Genomic DNA, 16,600 nt, shown 5'->3' with positions numbered 1-16,600 from the left:
AGAAAATTCGACCCCCCCCCCCAAAAAACAACAACAACAACAACAACAACAAAAAAGAAAAATCAATAACTAAAAATTGACTTGAATCTCCTTGGAAAGCTTATTGGAAAAATCAATCAACATCCTTCCTCTGATGCAAATAAATAAATAAATAAATAAATAAATAAATAAACAAAAATGAAAAATACATTTGTACTGTTTCTCAGGTTGTATTGTTTAGACAGAGGGAGCTGAGTGGGAGCTCCTCTTTAAAATCAGGTTTCTTTCTATGGGGAGCATGAATGTGCTCACTATGTATAGACAGGTGATGAATTTAAGTGAAAATCTGAATAAATGATGATGTGAACCATATGCTGTGGCCTTCGCAAAGGACACGATCTAACCCAACTGAACACCTATGGGAGAATTTGGACTGAAATGTCAGACAGTGTTCTCTGACACCATTATCAAATAAGGTTAAATCTTCAGCATGAATGTTCTTCCCTCCATTAGAGACCTATAGAATCTGTGCCAAGCTGCACTGAACACTGAACTTAGACAATATGTGTTTTGCCATTTGGATATGCACACACTGGATGCTGTAAACACAGGGTAGATTATGACTTTGTCTAGCTCAGTCAACTTTAGGAAAGTCCAACAATGAACCACATGACACAGATGTTTTGATAGATTTTTTTTCTCCACTTTTATATTTTTAAAAACAAACCAAAAAATAACAGATTAAATAAAATTTACAGTAGACATATGCAATCATTGTGCACTTTTACTACTTCTTCTGATACGTTCTGCACAGCTGTCAACGAAAAACGCAAACACAATGGGGTGTCGGGGTGGAGCGGGGGGATGTGGGACAGTTGTGGGAGAAAGGAGAGGATCAAAGAAATGAGGTAGAGGGCAGTAAGGAGGAAACAAATGTGGGGAAGAGGAGAAGGGGATGAAGAGGGAAGGAGTAAAGGATAAAGGAAGGCCTAAACTTTTTCACTCAGGGGAAAAAAGAAAAATCACTTAATATATAGATTTCTTTTATTCCTTACATCACTTATATAAATATATTGAATCCCAAAAAACAAAAAAAGGAAAAAAGAAAACCTTGAGAAAAAAAAGCGCAATACAGAAACCCACAACAGCAGTAAGGCAAACAGAAAGCAAGAGAGGAGAGAGCAGTGAGAAAGTACATGAGAGGGACAGAGGAGCAGAGAAATATAGGAGGCAGCATGAGACGTGGCAAGAAAGGGGGGGGGGGGGGCAAAGAGAGTGCGCAAATGTGCGTATGAAAATTTATAAATATGTGAGATTAAGAGACAACTGGGTGACGCAGAGTTGAGGAAGGAGAGAAAGCATCGGCAGAAAAAGGAGGAAAAGGAGGAAGGGTTGGAGAGCGGAGGGAGGAGGAAGAGGAGGAAAAGGTTTGACTGAGGTCGACTGTCCAGTGTGTTTTTGTCATGTGCTATGTGACCCTGTTGCCTACGATTGTGTCTGATTGTGTCTGTTTGTGTCTCCTGCTGTGTGTGTGTGTGTGTGTGTGTGTGTGTGTGTGTGTGTGTGTGTGTGTGTGTGTGGCGTTGCATGTGTTTCTGTACGATGGCAGCACACATTCCACGGCAACAGTGAAACACATGCTCACGTGTCTTGTGTGCTCTTCTGCTGTATAAATACAAAACAAAAACAATGAATAAAAACAAACAAAATCAGGTTTTCAACCAAACTCCAGCCACCTCATGATTCACACCTTCTTCCCTTTTATACATTTGACACATTACTTAACTCAAGTTTTTTTTTTTTTTTTTGTTTTTGTTTTTAATAGTACACTAAGAGCAGTCCCCCTCAGTCCTCCTTCCTTTTCCACCACTCCACCGAGAGTCTTTCTGTCTCTTTGACTTTCTTTCTTTCCTCCCTGTCTCTTTTCTTTTCACTGAGAACTGGCTCTCTCCAACACACGCAGGTCATAGTTCTTTTTGGCGGCCCTCAGTTTGAAGAGGCTGGCCCCGCTGTTGTTAAGTTTGAAGGAAGCACTCTGGGCAGCCATGGTGCTGGGAAACACTGCCACTACTGTGTAGAGGTGAGCAGGGTCGCTGCCGTCGCACTTGGCACCCGCGATGGCCCCGGGGCCGGCCCCAGCGGCGGCTCCGTGGCCAGAAGGCCCTGCACCAGGACAGGGGCCACAGCCACCTGCTCCTCCTCGGCCTCCTTGAGGCTCCTTCAGCCACTGGATCTTGGCACCGCACATCGACAGCTGGTTGAAAAGCTTCTCAGCCTCTGGACGTGAAATCCCCTCTGGCAGGTCCGTTACCTCGAGTATTCGACTCACCACTGGTCAAAGAGACAAGAAGAATCAGAGAGACACAAGATATTAGCAGGTTTGACTGCTCAAGCTCTCATCCTTTGAGACTTGAAGGACCAGTGTCAGACACATGCTTTGTGTGTTTACTCGTCTCTTTAAGCTGGAGCATTTTCGCAATGTGCAACTCGCCGTTTATTTCGTGGCATCAACACAGATGGAGGGTTTTTGTGAGTATGTCAGAGAACAAACTCTGCTGCCCTCTAGCAGCCACTTCAGCCACTATACCTGAAAACATTATGTGATGGTAGAGCTCTTTGAAATACAAGACCACATGCAAGTGAGTACACCGATACCTGCAGAGGAATGTAATGATAACAGTGGTAGATGTTATGCTGGTCTGTGATGATGCAACTTACCAACATCAGTTGTGCCCAGATCTGTTGATGCAGATTTGAGTGTTTGTTTTTTCCCTCGTGCCCCGTGTTTCATTCCTCCTTGGCCCTGAGCACATAACAAAATGGATATTATGGGCATTATTATTACAATGCAGTTCCATGACAATACACTAGATGGGAGTGTAAGCAATCAGTGGGAGCCTTAAACTTAGTGTTTGGTAACTCAGACAGCTGCAACATACACTAGTGGGCACAAGGGAGATGATGAGAGATTCTGTGGTCACTAGCTGGTCCGTAAAAAAGTAACAGCTGACATTTTCACATATTTTTTATCATGTTTAACTCTTTAACAACACATGGCAAAAGATGCACAAAAGCTTTGAAAAATGTTAAGACCAGTCAATATCACAGCTTTAACATGCTGACAGTCTGAGTGACGCTGCGTTTCGGACAGTCCAAATGCCTGCCAGTTCTGACCTGATGGGAGCTGTAGGAGGACTGGCCATGCATGAGGGGAGGGGGACACAGGCTGTACTGGAGAGGCTGCCCCAACAGAGAGTAGCGTCCGTCACCTGAACGACACAAATCACAAGTTCAAATGAAAATGGTGGACGGTGAAAACACTTCAGTTTGTAGTTTCATTGCTTTAGTAGACACAAAGTGAATGATGTCATCACTTCGTCAAACCAGGTGACAGTTCATGTCTCCTTGACATAAAAATCTCTTTTTCAAGGGAGACCTGGCCAAGACGGCAGCAGAAACAGTGTTATGACAAAGAATCGAAATATACGGCTCTGCAGGTCCATGATATTTGAATGTATGCATGTCTCCACAACCATTCAACTGATCTACTTCACACTTTGGCGGGTGTATTGCTGGGGACCCAAGGACATACAGAGTCGAATTTGGTGAAATTTGGACTTGTGACATGTTCAATATTAATACGTTTTGAATAAACAAGCAAACAGCCAGTCAGATGAAGAGCTGCAGGCAACAGGCAGCACACCTCCAACTTCTCAGCAAGGTGACCATCTCCTTTCACTGTGCCCTGATTTCTGCAGACTCATGCTGTGTACAGCATGACATCATGAGATCATGGTTGCTCACAGAGTTTTTTTTTTTTATTAAAACAACAATAATTTATTTATTTTTTGACCTCAGAATTAGTATACTATAAACATGGTGGATCTGAAGCTGCTACGTCTAGAATCTGCAGGTGCAGCTGATATTGAGAAAGATACAAGACTAAAAGGCATGTTTTGATTGGACACTGAAGAAGTATACTGAACAGCAGTCAGAAAGAAGATGGACGATGGATTTAAAGGAACAAGTTTTTGCAAACAAGATTTTCATCAACACAATTTGACATAATTCAAAACAGTATTCTCAGTATTCATTTTGGTGTTTTAAAGACAATCCAGTGAAGACCAGCGTCATGGTGATGATGTGGATGGTTGACTGACGCAAGACTGTATTTGTATGTGTAATCATGCATTCCAAATAGTGGGTCTATTTGTCAGTAAAGGTATTGTGGCTCTGTGTGTAAATATCGGTCAGAGGACAGGGACAAGATAAAGCCGTGTGTGGGGACAGGAGGTTTGACCGGGTGGCACGGTGCCAGTCATGTGAACCTGCTGAAAAGGTGAGAAGGGAAAACGATGACCTATTGGCTCTGGGCCACAAGCCACCTGACAAGGTTCAGAGGGTCGCTGAGGAAATGGGTGAAAGAGCACAAATGAGTGCAGGGATTCAAGCACACAGCCGTTAGAGCAGTTCACGTTTATTTGCTCGTGAACTAAAGGAGGAGTCATTTTTTAACTTATTTTGGTCGTTTGGGTCATTTCTCATGGTTACAATAATATTTTTCTTAATTGCTCAGATTTGGGGATGTGGCGACATTGCTACAAAAGGGATGAAAGAAGAACGAACACACAGATGCATGCGTTTGTGGTTCTCTCCTCATTCTTCCCAGAATATCTGTAAACGTATTACAGGTTTTTGCTCCGGTACTGTTGCATCTGTTTGTTGGATACCATATATGCAGGTATCTGTATCTGGACCTTCATCCTTCTTGTTCTTTTCTACCTTGAGCTGGTCCTCCTGGCCGGGGAAACTGGGAAATGAGGGGTAATGGTCCCAGGCCTGGACAGACGCTGCTGACGCTGCCGGAGGGAGAAGGGGTGGGAGACTGAGTGGGGGAGGCCAGGGGACTCGTCAGCTGGGTACTGGCCTGGACACAAGGAAAAAAAAAAAAAAAAGAGAGGAAAAATATAATATAATGCATCATGGACACGAGTACCATTTTCCTGATCACGTAACATTTTCAGCCACCCAGGGGCAGAGCGGGTAACGAGTGAAAGCATGTACATGAATGACTGGATGTGAGTCACAGCCAGGATTAATGAGATCTGTTACATTTATAAGTAAGATCAACTAATGATCGAGACGACCTTCGTGTTTGTACCTGTGGAGTGTTGTCAGGTTTGTAGAGTTCTCCTGGCTTGCCGGGCCTCTGCTCTATGCTGTAGTACTTGCATGGGTTCCACTGGACCAGAGGAGGGTTCTGGGAAGGCTGTGGTCCATTGGGGACGCTGAGCTGCATGACCATCACCCCGGGCCCAGGAGGCGGTACTCCTGAGAGAGCACGAAGAGAGACAAGCACACATGGAGATAAACCGGTGATCGTTAACAGAAATAAAAATCAAACTTGTGTTTTTATTCTCTAAATTTTGCATCAGCCTGCTTCGCTTCCATGCCTTGTGTAAAGTATTTTTCCAGCCTAATGGAGATGTACACAATTATAATAAAACACATGTCAAGTGGTTACACCTCCCAGTATTTGGTATCGGTTTCTGGCAATTCTCTAGTAGACACAAGGGGGATTAGATATGGAACAACTACACCCAAAATTAATATCAGCGTACTTCTCTCAAGAATCTTAAATATAGGCTTAGGACCTGTCTGAGGAACTAAATTATCCAAACTCTCATTACATTATTTTATTCATTTTATGCTTTTGTCATTTTATGCTACCAACTTTTCCTTTGCTTTTTGATCTTACAGTTGCTTCTTTGCTTATTTTAGTGGATTATATGACTTTTGTATCTGCTTCCAATACATATACTGTGCATTTAGAGATGGTTCTGCTGGAGTGGCATAGCATTATAACACAGATTGTAATCTCTTTTCCATGGATTTGACACTCCACATCCCAGGTTTTCATATGCCTGCTCACCAAAACTAGTTAACAGTATGGATGTATTGTGATTGTGACAGTAAAGATAATAATGTGCAGTAATGCTGTGATATTGTTCACTTTTACATAGCTTGCAGATAGACTGTGTAATATCTTTAGGCTGACCTTTGGCATCTGGGTAAAACCAGTAATTTCCCCACATACAAGATGTCATGTACTTCTTTGACACTAACCCCATGCCTAGACTGCACACATTATCTCTCATTTTAATCTAAGCAACTGTCTACACCAGCTCCACGCTGGCTTGCTTCTCAGCTGCCTATCACAGATGGAACCGCAACCTGAAGCATTTCTTCATGTCTCAAGTTGATTTTTTTTGAACATACACACAAACGTGAGGGTGATGTCCAATAAAAAGGCACAAAAAATGCATTTAAGGTCAGATATTTGAGACATTTACCCATTTTAGTGACCTGCAGACAACCTGTAAGACACACTGCCATGATGCCTTGTTTCCTGATTTAAGATAACCGTCTGGTTTGCCTGTCAGAATAACAGTTTAAGCTATCAAACGGCAGAAGATGAACTACATTCATAACACGTAAAATAAGCAGCTGACAACATCTCATAATATTCAAGAAGACCCAAAATTTAGACCTATGGTTGAATTTAGTCTCAAGGAACAGAGCGTGAAATATAACTTTTAGACCAAATCATTAATGGAAATTAGTGTCTCATCGATTCATGGAGTGAGAAACTGACATATTAAATTACTTTTTCAACAAATAAATATATACCTGAGTGAATGGTACAAACAGAGCAGAGGTTGAAAAGATAAAGTGACCATCATTACAATCAACATTTACTTAAGGCCACATGGGAGCACAAGGTCCTTGTGAAGTTTAGATTTTCTGTGATTTCTTCAAACATTCCCTTTGTAAGGACATCGATTTCCAGATTGTGAACCCTGTGTACCTCTGCCTGAACTTTTCCCTGAATACCTTTCACCTGATTTTGTAAAGGCGGAGTTTTAGTTCAATATCGTTGAATTGACAAATACTCGAGGTTTTCAATTTCGAAGAATAATGCCCACGAAGTAGGTAAAATTAATCGTAACTGTAAAAAAATAAATACGCTAAAATAATAATAATAATAATGTTTTAAAAAAGTCTCACCTGAATATTGCTGCTGCAACTGCTGAGGGTTGCATGGGGACGGCGACTGTGTGATCTGATACTGCTCAGAGCTGGGGGGCTGCAGGTAACCTACTGATGGGCTGCAGGACAGACACGTAAAACGGGACAGAAAATAAAGACATGTTGAAAAGTAATTCATACAAGAGGATAATCAGGCAATGCCGCCAGAAGATTAAGAAAAGAAATTTCACATATGTGAGGAAATGCTCTCACAAGACTGCATGTTTATGTTTAATGCAAAACTTGTTTTTTTCACAGCGATGGAGATCACTTGAAATTCTTGGACACTACTGCCATCTCATGTGTAAGAATATGATGCATTCATACATACAAACCTTGTGCTATTCTGCTGTGTGGGTGTGATAACACTGTAGTATACAGGCATGGGTCCCTGGACAGACTGGCTGACTGGTACCATCACCTGCTGCTGGTACTGCTGCTGCACCACCTGCTGATTTTCACTTGCCACTGGTACCTGAAAAGTGTAAAGAGTCAGGAGAAAAGACACCATTTAGGAAGAAACAGAGAAAAGAAGACAAGACTAACAGAAAGGGATTAACTGAAGACCTGTCATTTTTACAGTTCAACAAAAACTGCATCTGTCTGTCCATTTTCATCTTGTTCGGTTTTCAAATACTAGAGACCAGAAACTCCCTCTGTCTGGTCCTGCTGAGCACAAAGCTACAGAGCAGTTCATTCAATGGCTTGGTCTTCACTTTTGCTTCATTTATTATTCAATGGGTATACCAGTGATTTGCATGTCTTTCCCCATTTAAAATATTCAGATTAAAAAGGAACACAAACTCAGTGACAGTGTAGCTGCCACTTCCTGTCCTGCTGTGGTGTGTTCAACGCTGTGGAAATATCTGGACTGTAATCACCCGGAAGATGTGGCTGAGGAACAGTCATTTAAACAGCCCATAAAATTCACTTAATCCTTTGATAATGTACATGTTTGTTTATTGTTTGTCCTCTCAAAAATATCACAATATTAACTTGGATTATGAATGCAGTCCTTTTCCCCAACCAACAACTCCTCACCGAACTGAACACAATCACAAGTAACAGGTTTTGTCCTCTGGAATCGGACCCACATCTGAGTTTGGCACAGTCAACTTGAGCCGACTCAAAACTATCTGCTGCTCAAACCTGCTTCCTCGTTAAAAGCGTCACAAAAAAGTGTGCTTTCATACCATTTATTTGATGTGTTTTCGTTAAGCTCACAGCAATTCTCTTCATCGTTCACTTTTTTTGGGGTCATCTAACTTTGTCTGACTCTTCAACATAAAATGTTTCTTAAGCGTGCACCAGATGGAGCTGTTAAACCAGGGAAGATAAGCCACTTGTATATTGACACTGGCAGGGCTAAGGGTTAGGGTTAGGGTTCAGCTCACACACAAGCCTAAAGTGTTATTTTTGTATCCTTTATTAATTTTGTGTCCATACCTGATATGATGGCATCTGTGGGTACTGAACCATTATGCTTTGCATTTGTCCTCCCATGCCTGCCCTCTGGGAATTGAGCAGACCAGGGTTTTGGGGCTGCTGCACACCCATTATACTCTGGTAGCTCGGCTGCTGGCTGGGCATCATGGTCTGGAGACCTGATGACGACAGACAACAATCAGAGCAGAGAAATTAGAGTGGGGTGATAAAGGAAGACTACAGTGCAAAAGAGGGGAAGGGTAGTTGGGTTTTTGCCTTTGAGGGGAAAATCACTTTACAACAGGACAAGAGTGAAGTTGACTTCAACAAACACAGACCGTAACAGTTTACAGATTATGGTGCTTTGAGTAATCTTTGCTCAAAGGCCAAATTGAGACAAGTTAGATGACTGTACAAACACATTTCTCTGAACTACCTTTATACAGTTGTATTGTTTTCATAAAAGTAGCACTTAATTTGCTCAAAATCACAGTTTCACAACACAGAGGTATTTGTGGCTTCACAGCAGTTGAGTATCAGCAACTATAAGGGGAGTAAATTCAGAAAGCTCTCATGTTTGGTATTTCTGGAAGTATAAATCTTCACCCATCACAATACTCATATTTCAAACCGGACAGCCATGGACTGATGCAAGGTGCATGATCCATGTGGATGTGGCATGCATCCACTATGAGCCAGAGTCCATTCAGGCTGTCAACAACGTCTATCAGTCAGGTACTGTATAAACACACAGCCAACCTTCACAGATCCCAAATGAAAGTGACTGAGGGATAAAGCTGTCAGAGTTTTGCCTGGAAAAAAGGGAAAGGCTCTATTTTGGTCTGAGCGTATTTGACTTGGCAGAACAATGCAGACACAGGGCTTAAAATCAACCTTTCACCTGGTCAACTTAAACTGAGTGTGATTCAGTAGTTAGCGGTGTTTTGCTGTGGGACAACATATTACAGTTAGAAACTCAAGTGCCTCACAAGAAATTTTGACATCTCAATATAGATATTAAACAAAAAAATGAGTGATTTTATGAATGCCCACGAAACATTGCTATTATTCATCTTTATGTAATTATGTATATCCACCCATTCATCTAACACGAATTCATCTAGAGTTTATTATCGTGCTGCACAGTACAGCATTAAAGATGTACTGACCTGACTGCTGTGTGGGCTGAGGTATGGGTTGTGTGCGCTGGGCAGGATAAGACACCTGGTGGGACATGGGCTGGGGCACACGATACTGCTGGCCTGAGCTGGGATACTGACCAGGAGGGTAATACGACACCTGTATCTGAAGACAAACAACAAAAAAACAATAAATACACAAAGATGAGAGAAGAATAACTATTGATGAATCACCGTGACTTAGCCATTTTCAGGCTTGTCCAAGTGTGGCACAGAGACGAAGCTAGGACACTCCCTCATTCATGGCATTGAAAACACATTATTACTTTTTTAATTAAATGTATTTCAGTGTATTTACGCTCCATTATGTCCACCAGCTAGTCACTAACTTTGCCTGTCTGTCATTTGGTGCAGTCAGAAAATGACGACATAGTCCTCATATGTGATTGGTGGCTGACAGTGAACCAAAACAGTAAAGTCACTGACAGGAAAAACCCAAACAATTAGTTGAAAGTTGGTTCAAAGAGCTGAGGGAACTGCAAATTTAGGTGATAATTATCTATGGGTTCATCACTATATAAGTAGTCATGTGATCTATTGACAAATTGAAAAGTGGAACTCATTTCTGTGCTCCTGTGTCAACGTGTCAAGAGTTACAGGTTGTTGAACACTGAGGGTTTAACTTGCAGCTTATACGACTGGGCTGAACATATAAATACTGAATTTCCAAATGAGACATCAAATGGACAAACAGAGAGGAAGTTCAATGTTAGGAGGATCGATAGTTCCTGCCTCCACCTTCATCTGCATACATGACAACATTCAGCCCATCTAGAGGCTGCAGCGGTGTCAATATTTGCACTCCTGTTACACTGTAGACCACCCACGCATTGAACAACACAGCGCATCTTTCTTTCCCAGCCAATGCAGTTTATACAAGTATGGAGATCTAAGAATGACGATAATATAAGATGGTGTGTAGGGTGATAAAAGGCACGAAAAGACACTTTCTACACAGGTCAGCGCTTGGAACTACAAAATAAAAGCGCAGCAGATGAAACCTATAAAAAGACAGAAAACAGGTTTTACAGTGCAGCAACGTGGCGAAGCTATTTTTAAGACAGCAAATAGTAAGTTTGCATAAAGCTTCTCAAATGTGCAACTGATTCAAGTAAATGTTGCATTTTCCATCACATCTGGTAAAGTCGCTCTGGCTGTGGCAGTAGTGTTCTTCATTCATGTTTGTGTACTCTAATTGACAAGCTGCTTTAAGGAGATACTAATGACCCCAGATTCCCTTAATAAGAACACAATGCTATTTCCAAATTAAAAAAAAGTCACCTCTGCTACTAAAAACTCTATTAAACAGACTATCTTCCTTTACAACTTAGCCCCAGAGCAACATTACAGGACCTTATGTCTCCCACCGGGTGTTTAATGGCCAGGTCACTACAGTTCTCTCTCCTCAAATGAATTAGAATAACTACTTTATGGATTCAAGTAAAAGCCTGAGGGAGGGAAAGAAGAGTGTGAGTGACAGAAAGTGAGAGAACTCATTACTGTCACCGCCTCTGCAATCAGAGCAATGTGACAGGCGAGCTGACTGACTGAGACTCAGCTTGTGAAGGTGACGCACAGCACTCTGAGCGTGACGACCAAACTTGATATGTCACACCTAACTCTAAGTTTACAAAAGAAAGATCTTCTTAATGTGTGATATTTATCGCATTTATGCATCAATGGATAGTTTTTAGTGGTAAGGCATTATTTTATGGTGCACAGCGGGTCAGCTGAACATGCAGAAGCATAAAATGTGTCTTCAGGCACACCCTGAAATTCAACATCTGAAGAAATAAGTTTCCACAAATAAACAAAAAAGGAAGGAAGAGCTTTAATGAAGCAGTTCTTTCATGGAAAAGTGTACTTTTTCTACAATTAGTGTGAAATTACATAGTTCTTTTGAGGAAACTTATTAAATTACTAGAAAGTTATTCCGAAATTATAGAGTTATGAAAGAGGGATGTTACACCTATAGCATTTTGATCAACCTGCATTTGAATAAATGGGCTTCTGACAAATTGTGCAATAGCACAGGTTATTATTACATATTTTCTGGTCATTTTGCAACCAGAGGGGAGCAGCGCACCTGAGCCACATATTAAATACAAAAAGAGCATTGACTGTGAGAAGAGCAAGCCTGAACCATTGTTATCTAAACCAGTTATGACTTCCTTGTGACAGGAAAAAAACTGGGAAACGGTGTTGTAGTTTTACTGTTACTTTTTAATCTTCCTAATTTTACTTTATAACACGAACTGAACCAGAAAATGTAGGTCTGTGGCTCTGCTGTGTATCTTGGGCAGTGTTAGATTTTGGACAGGTTTAAGAAGGTCTACGAGCAACATCTAAAACAGATTTTTTTCGTCCAAATTTCCCTTGACACAAATTTGGATTTCCTCAAAAAATAAATCAAATAAAATAAATCCATTTCTCATCAATAAATCTGACTTTGACTTATCATTTTAACTGCTAAAGTTTTCTCTACGGTGGAAGTGAAAGTGCCATCTCTTTCCTCGGATCCTAAGCTTCAAGTTATTTTTCAGGCTTATGAAACATTCGTAATGTCTTGCAAAACAAGGAAGCCCCTTGCACATATGGAATATTAAATGAAAACTTCCAAATAAATGTTAAGAGTCAAGTATCGTGGCCCGAGAACAATGAGACATTACAGTCAAACCTGCGTGTGTTGCCTCATGTATTCATTTCTCGCTGGGTATTACTCAATGTGAATTCTGCGAGCCTGACTTGCAGCACAAAAGAAGAGTGTTAGAGCATTGACCTAAGGCCAATTACCATTATAGTCGTAACACAAATACATACTTAACATATATTAATGGCAATTAAATGCTAAATCAGGGGTGTTTGCCACACACAAATATACCAGAGTCCCAAAACTGTATATAATAAGTAGTTCACTGGCATAGTACCCTGACTTTCTGAGAGAAACTCATTCTACCTGGAAGAATAAGGGCAAAACATTTGAGAATTGGATTTTAACCCATGTCTGATGCCTTTGTCTCACCAACTGTGACGACTGGCGTACCTGTTGAGGTGGAGGGGGCTGCATGTAGCCTTGTGGGGGTGGAGGAGCCTGCATGACGGGCTGTGATGGAGGAGGTGGTGGAGGTGGAGGATGGGGGTGTCCAGTGGCAGGCTGGTAGCCAGACGGAGGCGGCATAGGCTGACCCGTGGTAGCCATGATGTAGCCGGTCTGAGGAGGGGGGTGCTGGGACAGCACTGTGGGAGCAGCCTGATACATGGGGGGAGGCTCAGGGTTCTCGCTGGAGCCCTGCCGACTCAGCGTCATCTGGCTGAACTGGGGTGCCAGCTCTTCTCCCTGGGAGGAATGGGAATGATATCATTGGTAGGTTAGTGCCACGACACTGAATACAACCACACTATCATAATTATTCATCTAGATTACACAGCATTGAGTACAACATGTGTGATATAACTAACAACTGCAAATTACACTCAAAGACAGCTGTCTGAAACGCCAGCAGTGTATAAAAGGCTAAATACTAGACAAAAAATATGCAACCTACACACTGGCTTAATATTTAATGCTCTTTTTAATTAAAAACCCTTTATTACAAAGTGTATTACAACAAGTCGCTGTACCCATCAGGCTGTGTGTATCCGTAGATAAATTTATAGGTCACAACCTCAAAGAGGCTGCAGAGCTGTTCGCTGCTCGTATCTCTGTATCAGTGTCTCTTGTCAATTTTGAAGTTGTGGTGTAAGGTCTAATTGAGATCTGAGGGACTGAGAGTAATCACCACACAGCTACATCAGTAACAGTGTGAGAGCGCTGGCAACAACACTGTGACATTTCGGAAAATACGCCGTCTATCATCTAAAGAGCCAGGAGAGAGGATTTATATACAATTTCATCACTTTGCATCCAGAACAATAAGAATGTGTTTAGCAATCCCAAACAAAGCCAAGGTGACTCCTGGACATAATGGTGACTAGACAGAAGCTAAGGAAACAATTCTGCAGCTGTTAGATCACACATCACATCTGACTGTGTGTGTGATGGAAAACAAGTATGTTTTCCAAAATACTGGAGGGGAATTCCTTTAAGGTTTGGATCTAAATGAACACTCATCCGGTCGCTGCTAATGTGGCAGAACATCTTCACTTGGCTGATTAGGATGAGAGCATATTTAAAAGGTGACATTTGTTCAATTGTTACATTAAGTCAAGTAAGACCACACAAAGAGCTATTTTAATTTTTCTCCAAATTTCTGTCCTAATCCTTTCAACCCAGCGATATGATTTTCATTTAATTGGTCAAATACATCGAGTTTTGCTATATCTTAACACAAATCTTTCCCTTGAATATACAATTCAAAGGATGTAAACAATATTAACCTTAACTATTAAACTTAAACAACTATTGAAATGACCAAAATAAAGCACCCCTAAGCACAACAGTCGCTTCTTTAGTCACAGTAAATCACATGTGCTTGAGGTACATGCAGACAGCACATGGAGTAACACACGGTGATCTTGCCCCGAGCCAAGCCTCTCAGGCAGGTGGAGATTTTCATACAGCCTGAAGACAAAGTGCTACCTGAATGGTTTGGAGCAGTTAAATACCTAATATGAATGAGAACAGGGTATAAGAGTGCAAGAGTTTCTAGCAGAATACAGCAATATCTAAATGTGATGTGTGAGGGTGTCAGTAATGCAGTCTTAACTAAATTAATATAAAGAGATGAAGCTACAAGAGGTGCCAGTACCATTGTGTACTGCTGGGGAGGAGAAACTGGCAGGAGAACCTGGGGGCAGGAGGGGCTGGAGTAGGAGACAGGCTGAGAGGGCTGCAGAGACGGCACCGGCTATACACGCCACCGGAAAGAAGGAGGAAATAAAGAGGCAGAGCACAGAGAGACAGAGAGAGTGGAGCAAGCCAGTGGAGAGGGTGGGTGTCAAAAGCAGACGGATAAGAAGGGAATAAAGAGAAATTAAGATACAGGAAAGATGTGGGTTAGAACACAGAGGAAGAGTTGTTAATGAACAGATGGATAGAAATGGAAATCACATTTCTAAATTTTATACAAAAGCAATAAAACTGAACAAAATGAAATGTAATCAACATGAAACAAGAGAGGAAACGGCTATCATTATATATGTTGTCACTGACTGTAAATAACTTTTATATTGTTGCTCAAAGTACCTTCTCCTTACATGTGACCAGATACAGCCTCAGGCACAACATTCATTTAATTACCAACCCATTTCAAGGAAGACGGTGGACAAATTCCCATTGAAAACCAGATTCAATTAAATCCTGTGTAAGCTGAAAGTGTGCCTTCATTTTTACTGATGGGGTTGATATAAACGCAGGTAGCGGAAGAACATACCTGAGCAATCATGTGGTTGCCCATGGGGTGTTGCTGTGGAGTGGGCAGCAGGGCAGTCTGAGGCGGAGGCTGGGGCTGCGGCTGTTGTGATGGGCAGGGAAGTAGGCTACGGCTAGACTGGGAGGCTGCAGGTGGAGGACACACATCAGGACTGACTAGGGGCAGACCTAGTGATACACATGAAGACATAACAGATACGCCGCAGGTTAACATTGCAGCAAGAGGTGAAGTCTCTCTAGTTTAAATATTTTTGGTCTGGGGTTAATCACAGCAACAAATAATTCCTGTTTAGCTTCAATATTGCTACGCTAGTGAGTTTTTAAAGTCCGTTTATAGAGCACCTGTCTGTGAGTCAAGCTGCCAGTATCCTCCTACAGAAGGGCTTGTCAGATGGTCAAATAGCTTCAGAGAGCCCCTCTCCTCACACCTTTGTGACGTCGGATTGGTGGGGGGTTGTGTTATTCTTGACAACTATTTCTGTCACTTTTCAAAGAAGAGAACAACTGACTCTAAAACCACTAATTACTTCCAGGAAAGACTGAAAATGTGCGCTGTATCCCCATATTTAAAAATTATTGTTTGGGTAATTATTTCTGCCCAAGCACAACCTGGCCCTTAGTGCTAAGTAAGTCCAATTTAACCTGCAAGAGTTTCCCATCGCTCGTGTAACAGAGGAAAGACACTCCTAATGAGTGAAAATGAGATGTATCTCCGGACATCTCGTCTGTCAATCATCTGTCAAGCAGCCAAGAGGAACTAGAGTCACAGAATTTCTTAATGAGGGACTCAAAAAGAAAATGCTAACAGCTAGAGAAAATTCATTCTGATCACTTCCTAGAGTGAGACAGAGTGTGAGTGTGTAACCCACAGACAAACTGAACAAATGTTGTATTTGCCCTGCGGAAGTGAACAGTGATTCACTTTTCAAGAGAAAAGGCTTCAAGTACGAGGACTGTCTGCTCCTTGCACCAGCACTATGTTGGAGGAAACTTTCCAACGGGTTAAGTGTTTTGTATCTTTATAAAATTCCTTTAACAAGAAGAAATGGGTGGTTGATGGTCTTATCTACATTATGACATTACACTATATGTTTTATGCTGTGCTTGCTTCATGTACATAACAATTATGTGAATGGAAAAAAGCTAGTGTTACAAGTTGGCTAATGCTAGCTTTAATGAGAAGCATTAGAAGTCTCCATTTTCTTTAGTTTTCTTCCATAGTCCTTACCAGAGCGAGAGCCTTTGCAGCTTCCCTGTGAGCCTTTGCTGCTGCCAAGGCTATCCCCTCTGGTAAGAATGGAGATGCCAGAGAAGCTGCTAGCCTTAGTGACGGGCGGCCGGAGGGTGCGATTGGAGCTGTCTGAGTCGGTGCTGCTCCAGGGCCGTGGCTCCAGGCACTTCATGTCACTGTCTGTGCTGCTTTGACGACTGCTAGATGCCCGGCTGGAGCTCTCACGGTTCCCTCTGAGACAAGACAGAACGGGGAGGAAGAAGAGACAAAGAGATGAAATGAAGGGGATAATGCGAGAACGGTTAG

General features: G+C 41.8%; 1 protein-coding gene across 10 annotated transcripts in view; it reads right to left on the bottom strand.

Annotated features, from left to right (window-relative positions):
- Positions 1–660: 660 nt before the first annotated feature.
- r3hdm2 (R3H domain containing 2) overlaps positions 661–16,600 on the bottom strand; it is a 55,843-nt gene continuing 39,903 nt past the window's right edge. For 5 of the 10 annotated variants that reach the window (XM_076740278.1, XM_076740259.1, XM_076740295.1 and 2 more), the window contains 13 exons: positions 16,292–16,527; positions 15,065–15,231; positions 14,441–14,539; positions 12,736–13,029; positions 9,663–9,798; positions 8,515–8,672; positions 7,404–7,543; positions 7,048–7,148; positions 5,141–5,310; positions 4,762–4,906; positions 3,154–3,248; positions 2,698–2,782; positions 661–2,310 (listed from right to left, as the gene is read on the bottom strand). In XM_076740278.1, the coding sequence (XP_076596393.1) occupies positions 1,910–2,310; positions 2,698–2,782; positions 3,154–3,248; positions 4,762–4,906; positions 5,141–5,310; positions 7,048–7,148; positions 7,404–7,543; positions 8,515–8,672; positions 9,663–9,798; positions 12,736–13,029; positions 14,441–14,539; positions 15,065–15,231; positions 16,292–16,527 (2,227 nt within the window). In that variant the 3' untranslated portion in view covers positions 661–1,909. The remainder of the gene's footprint in view (positions 2,311–2,697; positions 2,783–3,153; positions 3,249–4,761; positions 4,907–5,140; positions 5,311–7,047; positions 7,149–7,403; positions 7,544–8,514; positions 8,673–9,662; positions 9,799–12,735; positions 13,030–14,440; positions 14,540–15,064; positions 15,232–16,291; positions 16,528–16,600) is intronic. The other 5 variants (XM_076740314.1, XM_076740333.1, XM_076740323.1 and 2 more) reach the window with 2 other exon arrangements.

Source organism: Chaetodon auriga, chromosome 2 (assembly GCF_051107435.1).
Source record: "Chaetodon auriga isolate fChaAug3 chromosome 2, fChaAug3.hap1, whole genome shotgun sequence".
NCBI lineage: Eukaryota > Metazoa > Chordata > Actinopteri > Chaetodontiformes > Chaetodontidae > Chaetodon > Chaetodon auriga.
The sequence above is the reverse complement of the archived record's forward strand: the minus strand, read 5'-3'. Positions and strand labels throughout refer to the sequence as shown.